This window comes from Hypanus sabinus, chromosome 3 (genome assembly GCF_030144855.1).
Source record: "Hypanus sabinus isolate sHypSab1 chromosome 3, sHypSab1.hap1, whole genome shotgun sequence".
NCBI lineage: Eukaryota > Metazoa > Chordata > Chondrichthyes > Myliobatiformes > Dasyatidae > Hypanus > Hypanus sabinus.
Window position 1 is genome coordinate 44,274,185 of NC_082708.1, and position 24,328 is coordinate 44,298,512.

Genomic DNA, 24,328 nt, shown 5'->3' on the forward strand with positions numbered 1-24,328 from the left:
TGTATTGGTGTTTCAATTCCAGGCTGTGATGCAGCCAGTCAATATACTCTCCACCACATATCTACAGAAGTTTGTTAAAGTTTTAGATGTCATGCTGAATCTTTGCAAACTTCTAAGGAAGTAAAGGTGCTGCTGTACTTTCTTCATAATTGTAGCACTTGCTGGGCCCAGGACACAACCTCTGAAATGATAACCACCAAGGAAATAAAGGTTGATGGCTCTCTCCGGTTATGACCCCCCGATAAGGACTGGCCCATGGATCTTCAATTTCCTAATCCTGAAGTCAATAATCAGTTTCTTGGTCTTGTTGACTTTAAGTAAAAGGTTGTTGTTGTGGCTCCACTCACAAGGTTTTCAATCTCCCATGCATATGTTGATTTGTCACCGCTTTTGATTCAGCCAGCGACAGTGATGTCATCAGTAAATTTGAATACAGATGCTTTGGAAGCTGTAAGGTCTGAAGTTAGGTCAGTCACCTGGATCAGATGGACCTCACCCCAGGGTTCTAAAGGAGGTGACTGAAGGGATTATGGAGGCATTTGTAATGATCTTTCATGGATCACAAGGTTCTGGAATGGTTCCAGTGGACTGGAAAATTACAAATATCACTTCACTCTTTAAGAAGGAAGGGAGATAGAAGAAAGGAAATTATAGACCAGTTAGCTTGCCATCAGTGGTTGAAAAGATGCTGGAATCTATTACTAAGGTTGAGGTTTCAATGTACTCAGAGCACATGATAAGACAATCCAAAGTCAGCATGGTTTCCTTACAGGAAAATCTTGCCTGACAAATCTGTTGGAATTCTTTCATGAAATATCAGGCAAGATAGACAAAGGACAAAGGAGACTCAATGGATGTTGCTTATTTGGATTTTCAGAAGGCTTTTGATAAGGTGCCACCCGTGAGAGTACTTAACATGATAAAAGGCAATGGTATTACAACAAAGATATGAGCATGGGCAGAACATTGGCTGACTGGGAGGAGGCAAAGAGGCAGAGTAAAGGGGCCTTTTATGGTTGGCTGCTGATGACTAGAGGTGTGTAGCAGGGGTTGGTGTTGGTGACCGCATCTTTTCACATTATATATCAATGATTTGGATGCAGGAACTAACGGTTTTGCAGTCAAGTTTGCGGACGATACAAAGTTTAGTAAAGAGGCAGGTAGTTATGCAAGGTATCTGCACAAGGACTTAGACAGATTGTGAGAATAGGCCAAGAAGTGGCAGGTGGAATATAATGCAGAGAATTACATGGCCATACACTTTGGTAGAAGGAGGTGTAGATTGTTTTCTAAATGGAGAAAAAATTCAAAAATCAGTGGTGAAAAGGGTCTTGGGATCCCTCATGCAGGATTCCCTAAGGGTTAACTTGCAGGTTGAGTTGGTGGTAAGGAAGACAAATGTAATGTTTGCATTCATTTTGAGAGGACTAGAATGCTAAAGCAAGGTTGTAATGCTGAGGATTTATAAGGCATTGGTCAGACCACACTTGGAGTATTCAGAGTAGTTTTGGGCATCTTATCTAAGGAAACGTGCTGGCATTGGAGTCAGTCCAGAGGAGGTTAATGAGAATGATTTCAGGAACAAAATGGTTAACATATGAGGAGTGTTTGCTAGCTCTGGCCTGTACTCACTGGAGTTTAGAAGAATGAGGGAGCCATTTCACTGAAACCTATCAAATATTGAAAGGTCTAGATATAGTGGATGTGGAGAGGATATTTTCTATAGTTGGGGAGTCTAGTGCCAGAGGCACAACCTCAGAATAGAGGGACAGAGATGGGGAAAATTTTCTGAGCAGTAGGTGGTGAATCCGTGGATTCCATTGTGACAGACAGCTGTGCAGGCCTAGTTATTGGGTATATTTGAGGTGAAGATTGATAGGTTCTTAATTAATCAGGTCATCAGTGGTTACGGGCAAAAGGCAGGAGGATGGGTTTGAGAGGGATAATAAATCGGCCATGATGAAATGGCAGAGAAGACTCAATTGGCCAGATGACCTAATTCTGCTCCTATGTTTTATGGTCTTTTAGTTTCACGATATAACTGCCTTCATTGCTATGGGCACAGAGCAGAAGAGTCAGAAAATCATATAAAAGTTTGTATAAAACTTTGGCTAGACTGCACTAAGATCATATCAGAATTGGAATCAGGTTTATTATCACTGGCATATGTTGTGAAATTTGTTGTTTTCTGGCAACAGTACAGTGCAATAAATAAAGAAAATTACTACATTACAATAAAATATTCAAATAAATAAATTGTGCAAAAGAGCAATAACGAGATAGTTTTTAAAATCAGTACATGAACTGTTCAGAAATCTTAGTGTGGGGGGAGGGGAGGACACTGTTCCATAAACGTTTACGTGCATCTTCAGGATCCTGTACCTCTTCTCTGATGCTAGTAATGAGAAGAGGACATGTTCTCGATGGTGAGGGTCCCTAATGATGTGTGCTGTCTTCTTGTGGCACCACCTTTTGAAGACATCCTCGATGGTGGAGAACCTTGTGCCCATGATGGAGCCGGAGGAGTTTACAACCCTCTGCAGTCTCTTTTCATCCTGCACATTGTGCCTCTGTACCAGATGTTGATGCAACCAATCAGAATGACACATTGGTAGAAATTTGCTGGAATCGTTGGTGACGTAACAGATCTCCTCACAGTCCGAATGACGCATAACTAGCACCATGCCTTTTCAAGATTGCATCAATAAGTTGGGCCCAAGATAGATCCTCTGAGATGTTGATGCCCAGAAACATGAAGCTGCTCACCCTTTCTACTGCTGACCCCTCAACGATGATTGGTGTGTGTTATTCCTTCTTCTCCTTCCTGAAGTCCATGATCTATTCCTTGGTCTCGCTGACATTGAGTGCAAGGTCGCTGTAGTGACACCACTCAACCAGCTGATCTATTCACTCCTTGTTGCCTCCTGAGATTCTGCCAACAACAGTGTTGTCATTAATGGATTTATAAATGGTGTTTGAGCTGTACAGAGAGAGTACAGCAGTGAACTAGGTTTGTATACTTGAGGTGTGCCTATGTTGATTATCAGTGAGGAGGAAATAGTATGTATTACTGACATGCACTGATAATGGTCTCCCAATGGGGAAGTCAAGAATCCAGTTGCAGAAGGAGGCACAGAAGCCCCGGTTTTGATTCTTGTTTAGTACTGAGGGGCTGACAGAGATGAGGGGAATGGTACATAATAGTATTCAAAGAAAAAACACATCCCTTTCAGACTCAAATTATTTAACTGGGCACAACATTGGTACCAATAGAGGTCATAAATGGAAAAATATAAACAGCACAAGGCTACAAAAGACCATGTTACAAATCCATTTGTAACAATTACACTTGTAATTGCATGACATAATGAACATGTTTATATCAGGTCAAAAGAGAGAACATAACTGCAGTGAATTGAGTTGTAGAAATATTCATTCTAAAGTGTTGGATGACAGGGATTCAAGCCACACCTCTGATTTCCTTCCAAACTTATATGAAGCTATTTTAGCTGGTTTATTGCTTTCTCTCCAGTTACTAAACTTGTTTATTTTAGTTCTGCATAGAAAACAATGATTATCAAGTAGGTATCATTTTCTAGAGGACTGCTGCAGCATTGACGACAATTATCACAACCCCACATGGTTGAGACACTGTCCTCAAAGAATTACATTCCTTTGAATCTAATATTTCAAACAGAAATGCTTATCGAAAGGAGTCAATAGTTGAGTCTTGTCATCACAAGCACAACGGTTTACAGTGCCAGCGATCCACGATTGGGGTTCAATTCCCATCGTTGTCTCTAAGGAGTATGTAAGTTCCCCCCATGGCTGCGTAGATTTCCTCTGATGCTCCAGTTGCCTCCCACATTCCAAAGATGTACGGTAAATTGTGGACATGCGATGTTGGCGCCAGGAGCAAGATGACACGAGGAGGCTGACCCCAGCATATCCTCGGAGTGTGCTGGTCATTGATGGAAATGATGCATCTCACTGTATGTTTCGATGTACAAGTGACACACAAAGCTAATCTTTAATCAGCATCTGATTGGGCCAAAAATCTTGGCAATGGTAAAGCACAGGACAGTTGGAATAACAAGACTGTAAGTAATTTATTATTTATTATTCCACATATAGAAACTATCCTGAAAATCTTCTGAATGTTTTTCTTAACATGACACCAATTATTACAATGCAGATCTAACCCTAGCATTCAATATTAATCTCCTTAACCCCTGATCATTTTTATTATTATAGCTTGTGTTCTATATATCATACACACTGCATATGTTTTTGAAGAAATGCACTAGGGGGATGGATAATTACAAAGCTGATGAGCTTAAAGCAGCAGTAAGTAGCAGTAGTCATGGAGAAGGTGCTTACAATTCTGAACATCTGACATTTGCAGCCATCCTTGTACATCAAGCAGACAATTTATTCATCTAATCAGTTGTGAAAATGGGAAGCCATCAGCTACAATCAAGCTGAATAGAAGGCAGAAAAATTATAAAGTACAAGGCAATAAATAAAAGACAAGAAGATTTAGATGTATGAGAAAGGTGGAGTGAAATACAATGTAAACAGAAGAAGATTAAACCTCTCCAAATACCTACACCACAAAGTACATTTCAAAATGCATATTAAGAAAATCAACTGATGGCACTTACTGTGGAAAACCACATCACTTTGAGAATCCAGATCGTTAATGCAAAATTCACCACCAGGATAACGAGAAGCAGCAGCACAAATAAATAAAGGCAGCGCTTCCTCCAGCCATAGATCCCAATCTTGTAGACATATTGGTTCTCTGGCCTTTGTAGGCTATTGCCTTGTGTTGTCAGGTATTGTTCCCGTACCATCTGCTGGGAGGGGGAGAGAAGGTAAATTAGCGACGTGCCATAATCAAACAAAAGGAGTTAATTCTCAACAAACCCGCTAAATATCTACATGGGGTTATCTGCAAGATACAAAACATTGTATATCCAAGTTCTGATCTGTTAAAACAGGTTAAAGCAGACAGATCCATCAGCTTTAAGAGATTTTAAACTAAATTCTTACCAGAGGAGAAATCAGTCATAGGTGACCATCAAAAAGAAAAGAGCATAATTCATCAAAGTATTCTCAGGGCACACCATTAATAAATACTTCGAGCTAGGAATGAAAATTACAATTTTATTGACACAGTCTGTTTATGAACACCAACGACAAGCAACATCTGTTTTAATGCTTTCCGATGCAGAAACTAATCAAGTGTCATGAAGCTGGGAGTTTCTGCAAGCCCTAGAATGGCACACAGGCCAGATGAATGTCAGTGGATCTCCCATCCACAAAGCAGCAATTTTTATTCCCCACTCTGCTACTTTCACAAGATTTGCTGCCTGAGAACTTAATTGAATGAAAGCAGAGTTCTGAGTGAGCTCTCTTTATAGCTCTGGCTCCCCACAGGGAAATAATGGTTTACTATGCTCAGCCATCTGATTTGACAAGCCTGATTATATTTCATCATCCTTGCGACTGAATTATTCCAATTTGTTAAATAACTTAATTGTCATATTTTGTCTTTCAAGCATGTGTTGTCTCTCCTCAGTACATTCCTGTTTCCCTCATTGCAGCTCCAACATTTGTTAAGGCAGTAAAGCAACTGATTCTACACCATCAAGATTTGCTCTTTCTCACACTTCTCCATAATTGCAGTCTCATTGCAAATTTTTCTCTTTTTCTCCAAAGACTTCAGTCTCAAATAAATAGAATTGATGTTAATGAGACTCCAGATAAAAGTCAAAATCAAATGTATTGTTGTTTTCAACATGTACGTGCAAGCACAGGGGCAACGACAAACTTTCTTGCAGCAGCAACACTGGCATTAGATAAGCAGCATTCACAAGATAAACAAATTAAACAGAAATTATGTACATTTTTAACATGAAAGACCACAATTAGAACACATAAACAAGATTTCACGTTAGCTAATCTTCTTCAAGGGAAGAATCAAAGGAAATTGAGGAAAATGAGTAACAAGTGGTTGAACATCTTCCATTATACATCTATTTTTGTCTAAGTGGGAACAATATGAAGCCTGCAGGGAAATTGTGGTTCTCATCATTTATAGTACAGAGCAGAATTATCTTATCTCTTCGAAGCAGCCCCTTGCGACTGAGGAAGAGTTAGCACCACTCTGCTGCTGTGTGTTCCATAGTGGCTGATGAGGCCATTGTGTGACTTTCACACTCTGCCACAGGAGTAGCAGGAGGTAGCTGGGCAGGTGTGTACTTCGAGAGGTGATGACTTCTGCACCTGACTTCTGTGCTTGTCCTCTTTGTTTTTCTGACACATGGACTCGAGATTCTCAGTCCAAACCCAAATGCATCTCCTCCAAACTAACACTATTACAGCGCCCACAACCTGCATTTAATTCCCACTGCTGTCTGTAAGGAGATTGTATGTTCTACCTGTGACTACATGGGTTTTCATCTGGTGCTCCAGTTTCCTTCCTCATTGCAAAGATGTACCTGTTAATAGGTTAATTAGTCACATAGGTGTAATCGGGCAGTGTACATTCAAGGTGTCAGAAGTGCCTGGAACTGTGGTGTGTCCCTAAATAAAATAAAAAGTATGAATCAGATTACAATTTTTATGTGTATTTTCTGGTTTTATTGCTTGTTTGTGGAGCAGATGCTAAGGTTCCAACAAAGCAACAACCTACTGATTTAATTGTTCTGTTTCCCATTTGCTCATGTTAATTAGATATTCAGTAATTAAATAACAGAAGAGTCAAATCCACAAAAGGATCTGGTACAAATTGGTTGATGCATTCTTTTCCTCTGTACTGTGAGTAAAGGTAAGCAAATAGGCCTGTTTGAACCTCAGCCAAATCCCTTATCCATTTCATTGTGAGGTGAAAATTTGGCTCAGCTTTAGTTTTCTTTTCGTCCTTTTTAAAATAAAACTGAGACTGGACGTGTCGGAAGTATTTTCTTCATATCTAATTGAATTCAGATATTGGTTGCATATCTGCAGTTAAAAGCAAAATCACAACTACAAAACAAAAAAAATATAAACCTATGAATTAGAGCAGACAGGAGAATCCTAAGAGGTTTTATAAGTATTTTAAGGGTTAAGAGGTAACAAGAAAGAGAATGGATCTCTTAAGGATCAGTGTGGACCAATGTGTGGAGCCACAGGAAATGAGTGAGGTGTTAAATGAATATTGTCATCTGTGTTTACTGTGAAGGAGGTCATGGAAGCTAGGGAATCCAGGGAAGAAAACAGTAATCTCCTGAGATGTATTGGCCTTACAAAAGACAAGGTTCCAGTGCTCATAAAGTTCATAAATGTGGATTAATCCCCAGGACTGGGGATTTTGTTGGATGCAAGGAAAGAAGTTGCACAGATACCAGCAGAGATATTTGTATCATCTTAGCCAAGAGTGAGTTGTCAAAAGGCTGTACAGTGGCTAGCGTTATGCCTTTATTGAAGAAGGTCTCCAAAGACAAGCCAGGGAACTACAGATCAATGAGCCTAACATCAGTGGTAAGCGAGTTTCTGAAGGAGATCCTGAGAGACAGGATCTATCTACATTTGGAAAGGCAAAGACTTGATTATAGATAGCCAGCATAGCATGGTACATAGGAAATAGTGTTTCACAAGTTTGACTGAGTTTTTTGAAGATGTAATCAAGGGGATTAATGAGGGCAGGACAATTGACAGTGCCTACATAGATTTTAGCAAGACCTTTGACAAAGTCCGGCATGCTGGACAGTGTCTGGAAAGTTAGATCAAATGGGATCCAGGCTGAGCAAGCTAACTGAATTCAGAACTGGCAAGGAGGAAGAAAACAGGGTTATATTGGAGGAATACTTTTTTAGATTAGAGACTTGTGACCAGTGGTGTGCCACAGCTGGCTCTACTATTGTTTATCATATATTTTATGATTAGGAAGTTGTCAGATAACAGTAAACTTGATGGTGTAGAGGACAATGAAGAAGGTTGTCTGATGTTACAACAGGATCTAACTCATCTGTGAAAGTGGGCCAATGAAATGACAGATGGAATTTAACTCAGAGAAGAGGAAAGTGACGTGCTTTTAGACGTTAAACCAGGGTGAGACATACTCTGTGAATGAAAGGGGGGTGCTTTAGGAAAAAAGAGACTTAAGCATACAAATAGATAGCTACCTGAGATTGGAAAACACAGGTAGATAAGACAGTCGTGCTTGCAATCATTGGATGGGGCATAGAGTTGGGACTTCTTATTAGGGCTGGCATTGGTGAGAGTGTACCTGGAATATTGTATGTAGATGGTGGTCATACTATAGGGAAAATGTCAATAAGCTAGAGAGAGTGGTGAAAGGATTCGCCAGGACTGTGCCGGGACTGGAGGGCTTGAGCAATAAGTTGAGATGGGTTTGGCTGGGATTGTTTTCCCTGGAGTGAAGGAGACTAATATGTGACATTACAGAGGTTTATAAAATTATGAGGGGCATAGTTTGAATGATCACAATATGATAATATGGATAATCTTCATTATTTTCCAGGGTTAATGACTTCTGAAAGTAGATGGGATAGGTTTAAGGTGAGAGGGGAAAGATTCAAAGGGGACCTGAGAGGGAAGTTTTTCACACAGGCTGTGATGGGTATGTGGAGGAAATAGTAAAGTTGGGTAAAAGAATGAAATTTAAAGGTTTCTGGGTCAAATATGAGCAAATGGGACTGAAGGCACTTAGGTCTGTGTGGATCATTGTGTTACGGTATGCACTCCACCCCGCTAGCCTCTAGGGTTTAGATGCCCTGATTCTCCTAAGCATGGATAGCTGGCACAGTCCCTTTAAAGATTCTGGCCCACTCTGCTAATTGGTGGCCATCTTTTAGTGCCAAGGTTTGGATATTTAAAGAGAACCTGAACTCAGTCGCCAGCTCAACTTTGGTTCAGTCTGTGATTGCGCTTCAGGTTTCTGTCTCATTTGGATTCTCGTCTGGTCTCACCAGGATCCTGTCTAGCATCTAGTCAAGAACTCTGTTCTCATCTCAGTCTTGAAATCGTGTCTCGATTCCAGTTTTAAATACTTGCGTCCTTACCATCCTTGCCCAGGCTTCTCATCACAGATAGGGCCTTCTTCCATGCTGTATTTCTCTAAGACTTGGTGACTGTCAGTCTGCACAATCATTTGCATAATTTCATTGCACAGAAAATGATCCCTTTGCCCACCATGACCTCACTAACCACTGAATTTATCTGAGTTAATCCTGTTTGCCTGCCCTTGGTTGTCATCTTCTATACCTTGGCAACTTTAAATATTTGTCTGGTTTCTGCCCCTACCACCTCCTCAGACAGAACTTTCCAAATTGCCACCACTCTTTGTGAAATTATTCCCTCTCAATTGCTTTCTATTCTTCCTACTTCTCACCTTATACCAATATCCTTTTGTTTCAAACAATCCTGCCTTGGGATAAAGACTTTTACTACCAATCTTATTTATCTTTTGTATGCCTTTATTAGATCACTTCTCACTCTCTCTGTTCCAGGGAAAACAAATCAGAATATCCAGTCTCTCCTGACAACTGACGTCTCCAATCCAGGTAGCATCCTGGTAAATTTGTCCTACACCCTCCAGTACAAACACATCCTCCCTCTAAAGTACGTGGTGACGAGTACTAACATAATGCTCCAGCTGTGGCCTAAGTGACGTTTGATAACGTTGTAACACAATGTCCCTGCTTTCGTCATAAAGTTTTTCTTGATGAGAGCATTGACTGGAACACTGAGCTTGAAGGTCAGTGTCAGGAACATCTGATGTCCATGACAATTCTCTCCACTTGTATTGCCCTCTGCTGTGTATGCAGCCCAAAATAATTGTCCTAGTTATGAAGAAACTTCAGCTTTTCTTTATCTTTCAGACAAATGTAAATAATAAATACTCAGCTATGAATAATCTCCGAGCTTTTGATTGTAACAATTCCATTGGGATTCATTCTCTCTCCCCTCCCCTCCCCCCTCTCTCCCCTCTGCCCTCTTTTCCCTCTCATTGAATGAAGCTTTTTTATTAACCCTCATCTGAAACCACCACGGTGGGCTTCACAGCTGAACAGGTGAGAAGACAGCTGAAACGTCTCCAACCAAGCAAGGCTGCGAGTCCGGATGGTGTCAGCCCCAGGGTGCTCAAAGCCTGTGCTTCCCCAGCTATATGGAGTACTTCACCATGTCTTCAACCTGAGCCTGTCTCCAGAGGGTTCCTGTGCTGTGGAAGACATCTTGCCTCCTTCCTGTACCGAAGACGCCGTGCCCCAGTGGCTCCAATGACTACAGACCGGTGGCATTGATCTCCCACATCATGAAGACCCTGGACAGACTTGTTCTAGAGCAGCTCCGGCCTATGGTTAGGCCACACTTAGACCCCCTCCAGTTCGCCTACCAGCCCCGACTAGGAGTTGAGGATGCCATCATCTACCTACTGAACCACGTCTACGCCCACCTGGACAAGCCGGCGAGCACTGTGAGAGTCATGTTTTTTGACTTCTCCAGTGCATTCAACACCATCTGCCCTGCTCTGCTGGGTGAGAAGCTGACAGTGATGCAGGTGGATGCTTCCCTGGTGTCATGGATTATTGATTACCTGACAGGCAGACCACAGTACGTGTGCTTGCAACACTGTGTGTCAGACAGAGTGGTCAGCAGCACTGGGGCTCCACAGGGGACTGTCCTGTCTCCCTTTCTCTTCACCATCTACTCCTTGGACTTCAACTACTGCACAGAGTCTTGCCACCTTCAGAAGTTTTCTGATGACTCTGCCATAGTTGGATGCATCAGCAAGGGAGATGAGGCGGAGTACAGGGCTACGGTGGGAAACTTTGTCACATGGTGTGAGCAGAATCATCTGCAGCTTAATGTGAAAAAGACTAAGGAGCTGGTGGTGGACCTGAGGAGGGCTAAGGCACCAGTGACCCCTGTTTCCATCCAAGGGGTCAGTGTGGACATGGTGGAGGATTACAAATACCTGGGGATACGAATGGACAATAAACTGGACTGGTCAAAGAACACTGAGGCTGTCTACAAGAAGGGTCAGAGCCATCTCTATTTCCTGAGGAGACTGAGGTCCTTTAAAATCTGCCGGACAATGCTGAGGATGTTCTATGAGTCTGTGGTGGCTAATGCTATCATGTTTGCTGTTGTGTGCTGGGGCAGCAGGCTGAGGGTAGCAGACACCATCAGAACCAACAAACTCATTCGTAAGGCCAGTGATGTTGTGGGGGTGGAACTGGACTCTCTGACGGTGGTGTCTGAAAAGAGGATGCTGTCCAAGTTGCATGCCATCTTGGACAGTGTCTCCCATCCACTCCACAACGTACTGGTTAGGCACAGGAGTACATTCAGCCAGAGACTCATTCCACCGAGATGCAACACTGAGCGTCATAGGAAGTCATTCCTGCCTGTAGCCATCAAACTTTACAACTCCTCCCTCGGAGTGTCAGACACCCTGAGCCAATAGGCTGGTCCTGGACTAATTTCCACTTGGCATGATTAACTTCTTATTATTTAATTATTTATGGTTTATATTGCTACATTTCTACACTATTCTTGGTTGGTGCGGTTTGGCTAACTGGCTATCCTTTATTGTTTAAGATTGTGATATTGACACATATTCTGGAAAAACAGATTTAATTGTCAGGTTTAGTTGTCATTCAACCTTATGTGAATATCGATGAATACAGCCAAATGAGACAGCGTAACTCTGGGGCCAAGGTGTGAAACTGAGTACCAACTGTCCCACGCTTCACACATCTAGCACATATAAGATATCAGCAAAATACAGTCACAGAAAAAAAATATAGTCCAAGACTCTGAGACCATGAATGATGCAACAGTGAGTAGCTGAATACAATACAGCTTGTTTCCGCTGAGCCAACATCGGGGGCAGCACTGACACCAGCTTGAACACTCTGGTGGAGTGCACTGGCTCCAGTGGCTCTCTGCTGGGCCGCTGTAAACAGGCAACTCTGTGGCTTGCGGCCTAGTCCTCATACAACCACATGGCTCTCCTGCCATCCACCCACCCCTGTTGTTCATCAATAAACCAGTGAATCAGACTTCCAGCATTCCACGTTAACAATTTCCAACAGGATCTTCGTTCACAAGAAAAGTAACTAAGACAATCACTCGCTGTTAGACTGCATGTTGCATTCGTGCACCAACTCCTCAGATGCCTCTTTGACGCAGACAGGAGCACGAACCACACCAAGTCCAGCCCTTTCAATTTCTCCACAAACGAGCAACTCACTGATGGAGTAAACCTGCAATAGTTTAAGTTCCTAATGTCCTTGCAATTGTAAAAGTTACAATTCACTAACCCTAACTGTACATCTTTGGAACATGGAAGACTCCGAAGCACCTGGAGGAAATCTATGCCTTTTTGGGAAGAAAGTACAAACTCCTTACAGTGAACGGTGGGAATTGAAACCCAATTGGTGATCACTGGCACTGTGAAGCAATTTACTAACCACTACGCTACCGTGCTACCCTTTGACACGCTAAGAACTACAAAAAGTCTCAGATTATGATCTTATATGGAAAGGTCACTCAAAATAACACTTTGTGTTTCTAAAGTCTGATTTTCTAGCTTACTCATGAAAAGTTGGGAAAAAAGACAATTGATTGCAGCCTTGTTTCCACTTTTATTATTGACATCCTTATACAGATACACAACCGACTATTCAGTAATATGTAAGCAAATTAGATTACTTTGGCTCCATTCTTCATTTGCCATATCTAACTCTCCTGCTGGACCATAATGATCTCCTGCAACTTTAAGACAATATAGTGCCATTGATATTCTAATTACAATGCTGGAATTACCAAACTTTTTTCAAGGATACCTACCTTAGCTATTGGTGAGAAATTCTATAAGGATTTCCAGGAGACCATAAGAGCATAAGGCATTGGAGCAACATTCAGCCATTCAACCCATCGAGTCTGCTCCACATGGCTGATCCATTATCCCTCTCAACCTCATTCGCCTGTCTTCTCCCCATAACCTTTGACGCCCTGTCCAATGAAGAACCTATCAACCTCCATTTTAAACGTACCCAGTGATTTGGCCTCCACAGCCATCCGTGACAATGACTTCCACAGATTTACTACCTTCTGGCTAGAGGAAGTGTTCCTCATCTCTGTTCTAAATGGATGTGCCTCTATTTTGAGGATTATCCCTATAAGAAATATTTTCTCATTTTCTGCACATCCACTCTATATAGGCCTTTCAACATTTTATAGGTTTCAAGGATAATCCCCCCTCATTCTTCTAAACTCCAGCAATTACAGGCCCAGAGCCATCAAATGCTCCTCATACATAAACCCCTCCATTCCTGAAATAACCCCTGTGAGCCTCCTCTGAGCCCCCTCCAATGCCAGCACATCTTTTCTTAATAAGGGGCCCAAAACTGCCCACAGTACTCCAAGTGCAATCTGACCAATGCATTATACACCCTCAGCATTGCATCCTTGCACTTACATTCTAGTCCTCTTGAAAGGAATGCTAACATTGCATTTGTCTTCCTTAGCAGAAACTCAATCTGCAAGTTAACCTTTAGGGAATCTAGCACAAGGACTCTCAGATCCTCTCATTTTTGAAATTTCTCCTCATTTAGAATATAGTCTATGACTTTATTCCCTCTGCCAAAGTGCATGACCATACATTTCCTACACTATTGTGCATCTGTCACTTCTTTGCCCAGTCTCCCAATCTGTCTAAGTACTTCTACAGATTCCCTGCTTCCTCAACACTATCTACCCTCCGCTTATCTTCGTATCATATCTCCCCTAATCCAAGATGGTGGCGCGACGCAGTTTGCAGAGGCTACTCCAGAACAGATTATCTGTTATTTGTGAAGTGGTGTGCCATGCGCAATCATAATCGATTGAAAATGGACGTGGAAGCACGGAGAAACATTGGGAAATTCCAGGTAGACCTTCTTCATTGCTGCTGCTGTTGTGAGATCCGGGGCTCTGCTGGGAAGAACAAGCCCCTTAGTCCTTGGGGTCGCGTTGCTGATGGCCATTGGTGGGGCCGTCTTAATACGCTCGGCAGAGGATGGTGCTCGGAGAAGCTGTGCCGGAGGGGATGGTCGTCAGCTCGGAGGTTCGACGGACTCAAGAGTCTTTTCGACGTGCTCAGGTCGCTTTCGGTCTGCGAGGCTGGTTTCGACAAAGCTTCCATTGTGTGCTGCGTCTGCGAGGCTGAGTCGGGCGGCGCCTTGGAAATCCATAGAGGGGTTACTCCCTTCTGCTGCCGGCATGGGATGGCGAGTCTGTTGTGACCCTGGGGACTTGTGGAAACTGTGGTGATTTCTTTTGAATTTACAGTCCTTTAACATCTTGGACTATTTTTACTGTACCCATAGTCTGTTTTTTTTTTATCAATTATGCTATTGTTTGCACTGTTGTAACTATATGTTGTAATTATGTGGTTTTGTGCAGGTCTTGTAGCTTTAGTTTTTGGTCTTGTTTTTGTCTGGTGAGTTTGGAGCTCCTTTCTAGGGAACGCGCTAGACGGTAGCACAATATTAATACGCAGCGGCCTCTCCGGACTTTGGATTGGGGATTGCCAAACATTACGTGGATTTTCTGGTGTAGTCTGTTTTGTCATATGCTTTTGTGATATCATTCTGCGGGAACATTGTCTCATTTTTTAACTGCATTGCATTTGTGGTTTCTAAATGACAATAAACTGAATCTGAATCTGATATCATTCATAAAACTTGGTAACAAGCCATCAATTGCAGCATCCAAATGATTGAAAAGAAGCAGTCCCAACACTGGCGACTGTAGAACACCACTAGTCACTGGAAGCTATCCAGAAAAGGCCCTCTGCATTCCCACTCTTTGCCTTCTGCCAGTCAGCCAATCTTCTATCCATGCTAGTATCTTTCCTGTAATTCCATTGGCTCTTATCTTGTTAAGCAACTTCATGTGAAGCACCTTGACAAAGACCTTCTGAAAATCCACGTACAGTATACTGCATCCACTGACACTCCTTTTTCATCCTGCTTGTTAATTCCTCAAAGAATTCCAATAGATTTGTCAGGCAAGGTTGTCCTTCAAGGAGATCATGTGTTCTATTTTATCATGCACCTCCAAATACCCTGAAACCACGTCCTTACTAATGGATTCCAACAACTTCCCAACCACCGAACTCAGTCTATTGGGTCTATAATTTCCTTTCTACCTTCCCACCTTCTTAAAGAGTGGAGTGACATTTGTAATATGCCAGTCCTCCTGTACTGTTCCAGAACTAGTGATTCAAGGATTCAAGTGATTCAATGCCTCCTCGATTTCTTCATCTCCCTCTTTCAAAACCCTAGGGCATAGGTGTCAAACTCAAGGCCCGTGGGCCATATCCGGCCCGGCGTACAAGTATATCCGGCCCGTGAGATCATTATAGATGGATCTATTATTTTAATTATTAATGGCCCGGCGATATGAAGCCTATGATTGTAAGTTAATACCAATCATAAAAATAATGCTTGCTCAGCAGTCTTCTTCATAAGAAACGGAATTTGTGAAGTGAAACACTTTGTAGTTATAGCAGAGACTGAGACACATGAGAACAGGCTGAAAAAACAGAGGCAATGAAAGCTGCGTTCGCACGCGCCCGACTGATCTGGCCCGCATGAAGCTGCATTTTGCCTAATCCGGCCCGTGACCTAAAATGAGTTTGACTCCCCTGCCCTAGGGTGTAGTCCATCTGGTCCAGTTGATCTATCTACCTTCAGACCTTCAGCTTCCCAAGCACATTCTCCTTACTACAATCTCTTCTGCTGCCTGCCACTCTCGATTTTCCACAGGGAAGACTGATGCAAACTACTTATTAAATTTGTCCACCATTTCTTTGTCCTCCATTACTTCCACTCCAGCATCATTTCCCCATGGTCCAATATCTACTCTCACCTTTTTTTAATTCTTTATAAATCTGAAAACTTTGATCTTTGATATTATTGTCTAGCTTACCTTCATATTTCATTTTATTTTGTGACAGTTGAACTGATGTAGGCTTTGGTGTCATTCCTCAATAATTCCTTTTACTTAACATTAATACTGATACATCTGACTTTAGCTTCTCATCTCAAATTGCAGGGTGAATTCTATCATATTATGATCATTGCCTCCTAATCAAATATGGCTCAATACACAACACCCAATAAATTATAGCCTTTCCCCAAGTAGGCTCAACCACAAGCTGCTATAAAAAGCTATCTTGTAGGCATTCTACTAATTCCATTTTGTGGGATTTTTCCAATCTACCTGCATATTGAAATCCCTAATGACTATTGAAATATTGCACTGTGTACATGCTTTTTCTATCTCCTGTTGTAATTTATATCCCACATCCTGGATACTGTTCAGGGGCCTCCAGCAGGATCTTTTTACCCCTGCAGTTTCTTAACTCTACCCACAAAGATTCTATATCTTCTGATTCTATGCCACTTCTTTCTAAGGATTTGAATTCATTTTTTAACAAGTGAGCCACCTCACCCCCTCAGCCTATCTGCCTGTCCTTTCAATATGATGTGTATCCTTGGATATTAAGCCAATTATCATCTTCTTTCAGCCACAACTCAGTGCTGCCCACAATGCCATTCCTGTCATTCTCTGACTGTACAAGATCATTTCCCTTACTCCATATACTGTGTGCATTCAAATATAACACCTTCAACCTGTAATCATCACCCTTTTTTGATTTTCTTCCCATGTTGCACTTTAACTAATCCCACACTGACCACAATTTTGTCCAATCATCTACCTGTCCTTCCTCACAGCATCACTACACACTGCAACTAGTTGTATACCAACTGTCCCACCATCAACCTTATCACTGGTTCTCATCCGACTACCAAATTAGTTTAAATCTTCCCAATGGCTCTAACAAACCTTTCTACAAGAATATTCGACCCCATCAGTTTCAGGTGTAATCTGTACATTTTATACAGGTCAGACCTTCCACAGAAGAGATCTCAAAGATCCAGAAATCTGAAACCTTGCCAGCTGAATAATACTTAAGCCATGCATTAATCTGCTCATTCATCCAATTCTTACCTTCACTGGTGCGTGACACAGGAAGAAAACCAGAGATTGTTACCTTGGAAATCCTGCTTTTCAGCTTTCTACCTAACTCCCTATATTCTCTCTTCTAGACCTGCTCCACTTTCCTACCTACCGTATGTCTTTGGTACCAATATGTTCCACAACTTCCAGCTGCTCACTTTTCCTTTTAGAATACTGTGGACGCATTCTCACACATCCCTGACTCTGACACCTGGGAGGCAATGTATCATCCAGGAGTCTCTTTCACATCCACAGAATCTCCTGTCTATTCCTTTAATTATGGAAGCCTTAGTCACTACCACACCTCTCGTCTCCCCTCTTTGGTGGTATTGATTGGCAAAGGAATGGAAGAATGTCTGCTCTTTACGTATTTATATAACATTTTAAGTAATTCTTAATATAATCTAAGCTTATCATTTCTTACTGCTTTTTAATACAGCATGGAAGCATATTCCCCTGCCACTAGGGATCTCCACATTCATAGTTCCCTTAATCCTCTTTCCAGAATAATTTTATTCATTTACAGACTTCATGATTTTATTTTTAAAAGCCGTCTGTACTTGGTTCACAATGAATGTATTCAGTGAGACTTTACAAATCTTGTTATCATTGTGGTGCAGCATGATTACATGCAGCAAATCAAACCAGATAAACACGCCAGATATACAGAGGCTCATACAAAAAAGCTGATCACTTAGGAGTGCAAAGGAATCACAACTAGGGATTTCCTTTACAAGGCTGCATTCGTAAACCTTATCTACAAATGAATTTTACTGTTTTAAGATATTCTGAAAAAAACTAGGAATACTTGGAAGTAACCTATTGAACTAATTGAGTATCAGTCAGGTGTTAATAACATCATAATTGCTCATTTAATAAAACAATTGGAGTTCAATTGGGATGGCTAATTCTCTGAATCAACCTCATCACTGTTACAAGATAGAAAAACATGTGCTTAATTTGTATAGGCCAATTAAATAGTTTATCTTTGAACTACTTTCACTTTAATTGATATATTTGAATAATGAGTTGGAAAATAATAATGATTATAATGATGACATTGAAGCAAATAATGTTTTTGGAATGAGGAGGTAAATCTGTTGTTCCTGTAGAAGAAGGTGATGGACATGATGAGATAGTGAGGAGAGATGTATTATTAACATCTAACACTATCCATGATATTACATTATATTTCTTACACATTAATTTTACCCCAGTGGATCTCGTGATTTTTGAACCTGAGTTTCATTTAGCCATAATATATTTACCTGGATTTAATCAAGTATGAACACAGAGACCCAATGTCAGACAACTTCAGTGCAAAAGAAAAAGCCATCATGCTGACTGACTGTGATCTGCACTCCACAGATGATGTTGCATTCAGCTCGAACTTGTCAGAAGAATTGCAGGTGATAACGAATATCGTCTCTTATGCCCGCATCAAGTACCATGATTGTCAACACCAAGAAAGCAATTGTCATGTCACAGGCAGCAGATATCCTACCCAATAAAGAATACTGAACAAGCTCAATTCTGTTCTTGACTCACTTAGCCAAGATGCAGGCAACCTGAAAGAAAAAGGAAACACACAAAAATTGCTGGAGCAGCTCAGCAAGATAGGCAGCATCTATGGAGGGAACAAATAGTTGATGTTTTGGGCTGAGATCTCTCATCGGGCTGAACAGAAGGGGCAGAAATTAGAATACGAAGGATGAAGAAGGAGAATTAGTACAAGCTGGCAGGTAATAAGTATGACTAGGTGAGGGAAAAGGTGGGTGGGTGGATGAAGTAAGAGCTGGGGGGAGATAGGTGGAAGAGGTAAAGGGCTGAAGATGAAGGAATCTCATAGGAGACGACTGGACTATAGAAGAAAGGCAAAGCCTCTGTCATTTTTCACTATCTTAGTTCATGCGTCTGAAACAACATTGCTAACCTTAGGCACTAAGTTGTCAGACCATCAGGGCTGTGTTCTCAAATCCCTTCATTAAAGATGTGAAAGCAGAATTTGTCCAGCTTCCGATTATGGTGCATTAGAAAAGTCCTTGCAGTCATATATGACAAATGGCTCACCAAGGGATCTTTGAGAGAACCAGATTGTAATCTCTACTGGACATGCACAGGCCTTGATGGCTGAGATGTAAAACTTACACAATAAAATACCACCTGCTGGAGAATGACTCTACAATTGGATCACAAATGACAGTACAAAGTTCTGAGACCACAACATGACAAAGCAAGATCTCAGCTAAGTCCAGCATGCCTGCTGACCAATGGCAGAAATGTGCTACTGACCTTTCCATCTGGGCAACAAGTCAAGGTGAGTATAGTCACCGTGGAGACCAGATGAGCCACTGAACAGAGATTGCTTCACCCTCAATCTGGTGAACAGACTCGGAGAATTGGGCTCTTCTCTTAACAAGCAGCATCAACTGACTTAGATATGCCAGCTTTCAAATCTCAGAAAGCAGGATAAGTTTCAAATTTAATGAAACAAAATACACTCAGTGGCCACTTTATTAGGTACACCTCCTCACTAATGCAAATATCTAATCAGCCAATCACGTGGAAGCAACTCAATGCATAAATGCTCACAGACATGGTCAATATATCCAATTCCTGTGCAGACCCAATATCAGAATGGGGAAGAAATATGATCTATGTTACTTTAACCATGGAATGATTGTTGATGCCAGACAGACTGGTTTGAGTATCTCAGAAGCTGTTGATCTCATTGGAATTTTCATGCAGAATAGTCTTACAGAGAATGGTGTGAAAAACCAAAACATCCAGTGGGCAAAAGCACCTCGTTAATGAGAGAGGTCAGAGGAGAATGGTTCAAGCTGACAGCAAGGTGAAAGTAACTCAAGTAAACTTGCTTTACAATAGTGGTGTGCAAAAGAGCATCACTGACTGCACAAAACATTGAACCTTGCAGTGCATGGGCAACAGTTGCAGAATACCACTACATATACTCGGTGGCCACTTTATTAAGCACAGGAGGTACCTGAAAAGTAGCCACTGAATATATATAGCTTTGTTTTTTCAAGAACAGCATAGCTAAAGAGCAAGGATGACACAGACAATAACATTCATCAAAATATTTAATCTGGCTGTCCTATAAATCATGGTAATTCATAGGTGATCATGAGCAAAATGTATCTCACAAAGATATTAAAGTTTTTGTGTGGGGTTGAGTGAAATACTTCCCTTCACCTTTTATTACAGGAATTCAATCAGAAAAGATTTTTATTATTCTTAACATACTGTTACATAAATAATTTGTGGGAAATTTATGCTTTCAATTTCAGAAATTAAATCTTATTGGTAGGAGGACAGGACAGAAGGCTTCTACATTGGTAATATTGTTGCTCCATAGAATGATTGGATTAGGGACCCTCTATTCTTATACTGAGCAAACATATGGAATTCTTTCATCAAGAACTCATTTTTATTTGCTGCCACATTCTACTAACAATGCTCCAAAGTCCAAGGATTTTTCTTTACTTCTAAAAGGCAAAAAGTCCCAGCTTTTATGTACAGTATTTGAGTATGTTTAAAAGTTTGAAAAATCAAAAAAGAGCTGAGCCAAGTCCTTTGCTGACTTGGGTAGTGCTTTACAACTAACTTTAACATGCATTGCAGATAACTGGGGCGGCACGGGACTGTTATACTCCACGCATTCGAGGTGCATTGGGCAGGGGCCTTGTAGTTTCTTTAACATTTTCTGTTTTTTATGAGGCCAAGTTCCTAGCTCGATGCTAAACCCAGCACAGATGGGAAGCGTGCAATGAGCTGGCTGGATCCAAACCTGGGAACACTCGCCTTGAAGTCCAGTGAGGATGCCACTACACCACCAGCCGGTAAGTGTAGTGATTAGCACAACCCTATTTCAGTGCCAGAGACTCCAGTTTAATTCCCACACTGTCTGTAAGGAGTTTGTAGTTCTGGTCTCCCTATTTGAGGAAGGATATACTGGCTTTGGAGGCAGTGCAGGGGAGGTTCACCAGGTTGTTTCCAGAGATGAAGGGGTTAGACTATGAGGAGAGATTAAGTTGCCTCAGACTGGACTCGCTAGAATTCAGAAGAATGAGAGATCTTATAGAAACATATAAAATTATGAAAGGAACAGATAAGATAGCAGGAAAGTTGTTTCCACTGGTAAGTGAGATTAGAATTAAGAAAAATAGCCTCAAGATTCGGGAGAATAGATTTAGGACAGAGATGAGGAGGAACTGCTTTTCCCAGAGAGTGGTGAATCTGTGGAATTCTCTGCCCAATGAAGCAGTGGAGGCTACCTCAATAAATATATTTAAGACAAGGTAGGACAGAGTTTTGCACAGTAGGGGAATTAAGGGTTATGTGGAAAAGGCAGGTAGGTGGAGATGAGTCCACAGCCAGATCAGCCATGATCTTATTGAATGGTGGAGCAGGCGTGACAGGCCAGGTGACCTTTCTTATGTAACTGTGTGAGATTCCTCTGGGAGCTTTGATTTCCTCCCACATTTCGAAGATGTATGGGTCAGTTGATTAATCTGTCACATGAATGTAATCTGGCAGTGCAGGCCCATTGGGGTGGAAAGGTTCGTTGCCATGCTGTAATCTGTAACTAAGAAAGTAATAGAAACATCTTTGAATTGAACTGGATCTGAACAACCTCCAGTCCTTGTCAAAAGTCATTGCAAAGCTAAAGATATACAGTATAACATAAATCATTTCAGACAATGGAATTCACTCTCCCAGGCCATCACAAGAGAGAAGTGTCATATGTTGACATGTTGGAAATGATATCTTCTGCCCAATTAAGAACAACACCATTGCCACTTTGTATGTTGATATTTTAATAGAAAAATCTTTTGAGAGAAGGGACAGATTTTTTAAGCTGTTCAAGTTAGCTGACCTAAAGAATTGAGGGGGATCAGGTTTTGAAATTCATCTAAGGCAGTGGCTTGAAATTCTTTCACACAGTTATGCAGGGGAGGGGGGAGAGGGGGCTTTGGGGTTCAACATTTTTCTGTTGTTCATTCTTTTGGGGTTCTTCTGTTTTTCGTGGATGTCTGTGAAGACTAAGTATTTCAGGTCGTATACTGTAGACTTTCTCTGATAATAAACAGAAACAAAACCATTTGAACCAGAATATTCAAATATTCAATATAAAATGGAATGATTTTTTTCACACATTTCTGGATGCTTTTGCATCCATTAGGAAATTTGCTTCTTCATTTATGGATGTGCTTTTCACATTCCCTTGCATTCATTTTCCTCAAAGAGGACCACAACATTGCTATAGGGTTTGGAGGCTTGTGTGTCTCAATGACCCAGAGAGTGTGCGGGCTGACGTCAGGGCTTTATGTTTTAGCTCTTGATAGGGCTATCCAGGTCAGGGCAAACAGGTCAAGGAGCAGAGGCCAAGCTAAGAGTGGTCCACCAGTCCTGCAAGTTTGGAGGTTCAGTTTAGGGCTAACAACCCTGAATGGTCAAATGGAATCTGCAATGAAGAATCCTTCTCCATCTGCGTGTGACAGTATTCCTGAATCTCCACCAAGAATTTGCATGGCTGACAGTAGTGAAACTCAAGAGTAAGCTATTGGCATGAAGAAGAAAGCCCTGAACACTGGTAAGAGCAAGCCCATAACTGGTTTTGGGCAGACAGAGATAGAGGACCTTCATAGCTGCCTTAATCACCAGCAAGTGTAATGGGCAGTTATAAGTAAATTCCATCAACTTTGGCACATTGCAACACCTAAATGACACCAACCGTAAACTAAAGCACACAATTAATCTGTGGTGAGATTCACAACTTCACTGGACTGCAAAATTAGAGATTTTATTTACCCAAAGAACAGCCAACTTTTAATGACTCTGTTTCTCCTGAAGCCATACTATTTAATGAGCCAACACTCAAATTGAATTCATTGTTTTCACTGAAATCTACCTGGATGGCTTTGCCAATGGAAATCAAGCCATTTCAGAGTTGTTCCCAGCTGCTGTTAATCTCTGCCATATCTCATGTTCGCTGCTCACTATTACATTTGGGAGGTCTCACTTACTTCACACTCAAGAAGGCACATAATCTTATTTCCCTTTAGTAGGGAAAGCAGGGTCAGATATTTGCTTGTATTGCAAGCTTCCACAGCTTACACCTTAGAGGCCTTAGTGACAACTTCCTGCAAGGGATATCTGACTCTGACTATTATGAACATGAGGAGTCACTGAGATGTTACAATGTCTGTTGTCCTGGCAATCACAACAAATCAAGAGTTCCAGTCTGAAAACAGTGCAGCATTATACAGTGAAACCAATTGTTATGGCCCTGGGGACCTCAGTTTGGAAGTTCAGAACTGAGAAACCCCAAATATATTAATCGAAGATAATTGTGACTGTTTTTTTCCCAATGTAAACTGATGATTTTTTTTTCTGGAAATAGTCCTATCCAAAAGATCAAGTTCAGCCCCAACTAATACTACTTTATATAACCTTGTAGTCCTGAGAGAAAAAAAAAACCATTAGCATTAAATAATGAGTGAAATTGGTTTAAAAACAGGGCAGATGAACTTCTTCAGATGTTATAATTACAATCACTACTGATCAAAGTGTTGACTTATCGCTAGTCTGAAAGGACTGAACCAGAATAAATTCTCATACTTCTTCTGTTTCACATTAATCTCAGGCTCTATTGTTTCTTACTTATCCATCATTGACAAGTTTGGATGCAACTACATACACCTTGAAAGCTATCCATTTAAAGCAATTTCTGCACTGATGTATTAAATGGCTTTTTCTGTCAATATGTTTTTCTGCTATTTTGAAAGTGACAATTTGTCACACCATGACTTTTACCTCCTGTTGCCAAAATGCTGACCCACGGAATGCTGTCCATAGATGGATGCACAGGGACAAGATTATTCAGCTGCAATTCTTCAGATCAGTCAGAACGTTGTGCCATCACAGACATTATTAATATGATGACTTTTCTGCACAAAGCCTTAAGACTGGCATAATGTTAAAAGGTAATCACAAGGGAAAGAAAATTCTTCCTCCACTAAGCTGATACATGGATGTCAGCTTCACAGCGTATCATAACAATAGTTTAATTACTCAAAAATTCAGCTCACTCATTAAGTCAAAATTGTTGAGACAAATACAATAAAAATAAATTTTAGCACAGGTTATGGCAGCAACAGTTCAATTCAGTTCAATTCAATTTGAACAGCTCAGTTCAAAGTTATTAATCCCAAAGCAA

General features: G+C 41.2%; 1 protein-coding gene across 9 annotated transcripts in view; it reads right to left on the reverse strand.

Moving 5' to 3' along the window:
- The window catches only part of sgcg (sarcoglycan, gamma), a 612,351-nt gene that overhangs the window by 291,186 nt on the left and 296,837 nt on the right, over window positions 1-24,328 (reverse strand). For 6 of the 9 annotated variants that reach the window (XM_059964201.1, XM_059964199.1, XM_059964196.1 and 3 more), the window contains one exon: window positions 4,665-4,856. In XM_059964201.1, the coding sequence (XP_059820184.1) occupies window positions 4,665-4,856 (192 nt within the window). Of the gene's footprint in view, window positions 1-4,664; window positions 4,860-24,328 lie in introns of all 9 variants that reach the window. The other 3 variants (XM_059964202.1, XM_059964198.1, XM_059964203.1) reach the window with 1 other exon arrangement.